Consider the following 6,117-nt stretch of genomic DNA (forward strand, 5'->3'; position numbering starts at 1 on the left):
AGTTTAACTGCAAGTTGCGGAAAGCCTCATCTCTCTCACATGGAGGGCCTGGAGGATTTGAGCTGCTGGCCGCGAGGTTCGCAACCAGGTTTTTTTGTTTGTTTGTTTTAACCACTACACTACCAGGCCTTCCTTGAAGATGGCCGATCAGGTAGATGTGTAGTGAGGAGCTCGGTCAACAATAACACGGAATACCGGGTCAAGAGGACTCATGAGTTGGTGTTGGAACTCTGTTAAAGGTATGTTTGGAGGTTCGGAGGGTTTATAGCTGGGGAATTTGCAGGAGAATCCAGAAATTCATTATTTTCTGGATCAAGACACTCAGCTGTTCCAGGAGCCACCATCTTGAGAAAGCTTATCTTGATTGTACCAGGATTGATAGGATTAGGAGAGAACATCTTGATTGTATAGGGTTTAAGAGGCTTTAAATCTCCAAGGTTGCAGAAATCCTAGTCTTTCACTGGCAAAGAGGCTGGTGGGCTCAAACCATGGACCTTGTGGTTCGCATGTAGTCCAGTGCTTATCATATGGAGCCACTGGGCCCCCTGTAATTCCATAGTGGATAAGCAATCCCTAATAGACTAACTTACTTCAGAAAGGGAAGGAGTGAATGTGAATGTTGAGCTTAAGAAAGGTGCACTCATTGGAAATATCAGTAACAATAATAAATCGCTGGTGAGCAGTATTACCCAAGCGATTATGGGCAACTTTTCAAAAACGTTAAGAGCAACAGGTATGCCAATTACTTATAATATTCCTGCTTGATTTTTCCCAAAGGTGAGTGATAAAGACACTCTAGTAAGAAAGGATTTAGTCTAAATCCTTTCATGGTTTATTGCATATTTTTTGAACTTCCGGAGCATTTTCAAATAATTACAGTAAATGTGACATCATTGTACTCCTTCTCTGTATTGTAACTCCCTACTCCCCTCGTTCCCTAATCTTTTGTCTCAATGATTTACCTGTTTTAGCTCTTTCATATAAGTGGTTTCATACAGATCTGGCCTTTTCTCTTTGGCTTTCCTCACTCCCACAGGATGTTTGCAAAGTTTATCCATGTGGTGGTGTGTATCAGAACTTCATTTCTCTTTGTAACTGAGGAATCCTGCTCTGATTGTGTACAGAGCATGCCCTTCGTCCAGTCTTCTGTTGACGGGCATTTGGATTGTTTGCATCCTTTAGCTATTGGAAATGGTGCTGCTTTGCACACTGGAACAATTGGGAGAAGGATGATGTGATGGTTTTGCAGAATGACCAGTGGAATCAAGGGCACTGACTTGGAGAAGCTGTTGAGCTTGAGTACGTCATTCTTGTTGGGAAGAGCTTCCTGCCCGGTGTTTGTGTGGCATTGAAGTGGATACCTGGTCAGGAGACACACCTCTATTTCCCTCACCCCTACACAGCCATCACCCCATGATCTTTCTCAAATGCTGCCAATAACGGAATCTGGCCACCGAGACTCCTGCCTTTCCCCTGCCTGCCCCATTCATCTGTGGGCACAAGTTTGCCTCCGATGGCCCTCTTCCAATACCCAGGGCCTTGTCTCATTGCCTGGCTCTCCTGAACGCCAGGAACCTTGCTCTTGTAAAGTCTCAGGTCTTCAAAGAAAAAAAGAAAAAAACACTATCTATGATGTCTGTTTTTAGGTGGAAATAATCCAGGCTAAATCAGTTCTGTACAACAGGAGTTAAATTGCCAAGGATATTAAGGGAGGAAAATCCCCCAGCATTTAGGGTTTTTATTTCCAAAGGTCTATTTCTGGGAAAGAGCCTTTTTGATTTTCCCAGACTAAGGGACTTTTAAGTTTCCCTTCTCCAAAGTTCCCCAATTCAATTAATTTTGTTCCGACTCCCTCTTCTCTTCCATAACTGCTCTTTTTTTTGCCATCTTCAGTTCTGCGTGGTCAATTCTCCAACAGAGCCTCTTCACACGGCTCCACCCTCGAGGTCTTCCTGCTCTTTAATAATCTCTGCTTCCAGCCTTTGCCTGTGCATATCCATTATCCGCTCTGTGTCCTACAGAGCCTCACATCAAAACCCTGCTACTGAGGGAGACTGGGAGAGTTTTGATTTTACAGACATCTGACTAGCGACGATGGAATGTCTGTGGCTATTTGTAAACCAGATTTGCTCCTCTCCTTGCTTCTGCCCATCTTACCAATAAGCCCTGAGTAGGCAAGGAGGCAGTCAGCGTAGTTTTCTTTCAGACAGCTGCTGACAGACCTTGACTCTGGTTGGCAGTTGGTAAAAAAATCTGCAAGGCGAGACCTGCAATATCAAAAAAGGGGGGAGATGTGTTTTAAAACCTCATAAGCTTCTGGACAGTTATCGGGTTTTTTTTTTTACTCTTTTGTTCAAATGTCTTTTCCACACATACACAGTATATATATATATAAAATGCAAATATTAAAATGTTAACATTCTTTCATAGACAATTCCCAAGCATCCTCCTCAGACCCTCAGCCCCCGCCCACCTGTGTGTGTCTGCTTATTTGGAGAGACGTCTTCAGGGCCTATAAACTGGAGAAATCTTAATGCTTTGAAGTTTCCATTCAATATTTATTTCTGACTAGACTTATTTGCATCTGTAGGAAGTTTGCTGCCCCACATGCTCACCAGAGAGCCACACTGGGAAAATATTTACTTTCTACAGACACATGTCCCTGGCATCAAAATAGCATCCTATAGACCATCTGCCTAGGCAATTCCTACGGGTTTTAAAAATACATATATCTGTCTTGTAAACCCTCCCTTATCCACCAACCCAGGTGACACTGAGGAGCTTGCCCTTCCAGAACTGAAGGAAGAGCTGAGAGGGGCAGGAGGTTCTTGCTCTGTGGCGGGAACACCTATCTTTGATGGAGTGTGACAGGCTGGGGGCTAGATGCAGCATCCTGACAGTTCACGATCAGAGGAGCAAGTCTGTCTGCAATCTGGGAACCTTCCAGAAACCAGCACAGTCCAACTGGTATTTCTGGGTTGTGGGAAATTGTACCCAGTTGCTACAGGGTCAATGTTGACTCATGGCAATATGATGTGTTTCTGAGTAGAACTGTGTGCCAACATTTCTCAGTGGCTGATCTTTTGGGCCATAGATCACCAGGCCTTTCTTCTGAGGTGTTTCAGGGTGGACTCAAATCTCCAACCTTTTGATCATCAGCCAGGCACATTAACTATTTGCACCATTAACAGGGACTCTGGGGAGGTTGCAGAAACCCAGAGATGGAGAGATGCTTCAGGTCCATGGATCTGAGAAGGAAGAGACCAACTGGCTGTTTTTAACTCTGAAGAGGGTATTGTTGGAGAAATCATGAATGAAGGTCATCTCAGCAGACAACAGCTCCATTTCTCTGTGAAGAGCACAGTGGACTTCAAGAGAATTTAAATGATCCGGCAATTACGGGAGACAACGGGAGGTTGTCCCAGCTCTCTTCTGTCTCTAGTTCACTGAGTTGGCAGCCGACAGACCCAGGGCTGATGTTACTTTTGTTCACCCAAGAACTGTACTTACTCAGGGCACTTTAGCATAAACGGCGTGGTCTGGTGGGGCAGAGTGGGTAGGATGTGAGGAGACCACATATGGCTGGCACAGGGGAAGTATGGTAACACCCCTTTAGGACAATTTTAGCATGAGGGGGGATTAGAAGGCGGGATGAAATTCTCTCTGTCACAGAGCACTGCAAAGGCAGCGGGGTGTTTGCATGAGGTGGGCTGTCTCCTTGAACCCTCATAAACAAGACCTGCCCTTTTCTGAGTCCATCTGGCACACTCTGCGTTCTGTGTGACTGACGCATCATGGTGAATCCCCAGGGCAGGTGGCAGAGGGCTGTCTGATTCTTCCTGCCCAGCACCTGACACTCTTCATAGAGGGCCTGTATAATGCTTTCCTAGCAGGGCCATGTGCAGAAGCTAAGTATCTTAGCCAAACCCTCCACATGTGCCTTGTATACCTGGATCACACCCAGCCCGCATCTCGCTGATGTTTTTTTTCTAACTCTAATTGCATACACTGAAGGGTATAAAACCTGGCCATTTTCTGTAGCCTGGATAAAGGATTTATTTTTCAGAGACAATCCCTGAAGATGGCTCAGGCTTACTCAACTGGCTCCAATCACATCCAGCTTGGGTTGTATGCCAATTTCAGAAGAATTTTCATCGTCATGAAAGTTAATGATCTAGTGGTGTTGGGCTTCTGACTTCACAAAGGCCAACTGCAGTTCAGGCAGCTGGGGCCCTGGCTTCATATACAAGCTGGCCACTGAACAGTTCTCTGACCAGGCAGCCCCCCACTGTTAGGCCCATCCCCCAGAGATGGTGCACAGTCGCTGCCTCTGCATCTCTTCTTCCTCCTAGTCTCTTGAGCAGACTATTAGCTCAACAACACAGAGCGGTGGATTACTGTCCTTCAGCGCGAGGCTAATACCACCAGACTTATTTTGCTTAACAAACTCAGAATTGACTCACAATTGGACTATGAGATGAAAGGCTAATTGAGTCAGTCTGCTGCAGAGAGCAGGGGGAGTAAGACTAAGTACATTGCTCGGAGCACAACTCTGGACAGGCAGCTTTTGGAGAGAAGATCGTCATCACAGATCCTGGCTCTAAGACTAACATAGCCCGTGGAAGCAAAGAGCGCTTCCAAACAAGACCGTGTGTACACAACCAGGCCCATGGCTCTCTCTCATCTGAGACCCCATCTCTCTGACACTTACACCTGGAGACAGAGCAGGCACATGCTAACATTCCCATTTCACAGGTAGAAAAAGTGGAGATGTTGATTGCGTGGTATATTGGAGCCAGGTCATTGATACATTGTCAGGTATTTTGAGAGATGGTTAACAACCATAGTGGTAGGTTGGAATTGGCCATGGTAGGAATATTGACAGGAGTCCTTGGATGGCCCAAATGGTTAGATGATCAACTGCCAATGGAAAGGCTTGGAAGAAAGACCTGGTGACCTCATTCCAAAAGGTCCCAGCCATTGAAAACCCTATGGTGCACAGTTCTACTCTGAATCATAGAGGTTGCCATGAATCACAGTCAAATTAAGGACAACCGATTTGATTTAGGAGTATTTACAGCACCCTACAAATCATGCTTTTGTGTTGTTTTTAAAGAAGCAGTTGTGAAACATATACCAGCAGAGTCCTGTGTTTTATCATCTTAAGAACGGTATGATGTAGCCAATCCATTGATGATGAACGTGTCCTGACCCCAGAGCCTAGTCCTAGCCCTTTCTCTCCCAACTCTGACCACCCTTGTGCTAAATGAAATGGCATAATGCCAACTGACCTCCAGGTTTCAGTCCTTTCCAGAGGAAGAAAATGATCACCCTAACCCCAACCAAGATTGCTCTTGGCACGTCTTCTCTTGTCATCACTTTCCTCTAAAACCTTAAAGGAATGTGGGCAAATGGCACGTGTGTGGACAAAGCAGCTAAATTCCAGTTCTTTCCATTGGCTGAAGGCTGTGCCATGAGTTGTGAAATGAATAAGACCCTGATACTGTCCAAAGCCACCACAGTCTAGAAGTAGAGACATACAAGTAAAGGGTTTAAAACAGTACCATGGCTAATTATTGATCAAACCAATATCAGGATTGGAGGAAGACTCATTAACAACCTGTGATATGCAGATGGTATAACCTTGCTTGCTGAAAATGAAGAGGACTTAAAATACTTACTGATGTAAAGATCAAAGACCATAGACTTCAGTATGGATTGCAACTCAATGTAAAGAAAACAAAAATCCTCACCACTGGACCAATAAACAACATTGTTATCAACGGAGAAAAGACTGAAGTTGTCAAGGACTTCATTCTTCTTGGATCAACCATAGGCACTCACGGAAGCAGCAGTCAAGAAATCAAACGACATACTGCATTAGGCAAATCTGCTTCACAAGACCTCTTTAAAGTGTTGAAGAGCAAAGATGTCAGCTTGAGGACTAAGGTGCGCCTGACCCAAGCCATGTTATTTTCAATAACCTCAGATGCACACAAAAGCTGGACAGTGAATAATGAAGACGGTAGAAGAATTGATGCTTTTGAGTTATGGTGTTGGAGGAGAATATTGAAAGTGCCATGGGCTGCCAAAAGAACCAACAGATCTGTGTTGGAA

General features: G+C 44.9%; 1 protein-coding gene across 2 annotated transcripts in view; it reads right to left on the bottom strand.

Annotated features, from left to right (window-relative positions):
• Positions 1-6,117, bottom strand: part of GFRA1 (GDNF family receptor alpha 1) — a 276,871-nt gene that overhangs the window by 45,711 nt on the left and 225,043 nt on the right. For both annotated transcript variants that reach the window (XM_006831381.1, XM_006831382.1), the window contains one exon: positions 2,158-2,267. In XM_006831381.1, the coding sequence (XP_006831444.1) occupies positions 2,158-2,267 (110 nt within the window). The remainder of the gene's footprint in view (positions 1-2,157; positions 2,268-6,117) is intronic.

The sequence above is a fragment of the Chrysochloris asiatica genome, unplaced genomic scaffold, assembly GCF_000296735.1.
Source record: "Chrysochloris asiatica unplaced genomic scaffold, ChrAsi1.0 scaffold00003, whole genome shotgun sequence".
NCBI classification, from domain to species: domain Eukaryota; kingdom Metazoa; phylum Chordata; class Mammalia; order Afrosoricida; family Chrysochloridae; genus Chrysochloris; species Chrysochloris asiatica.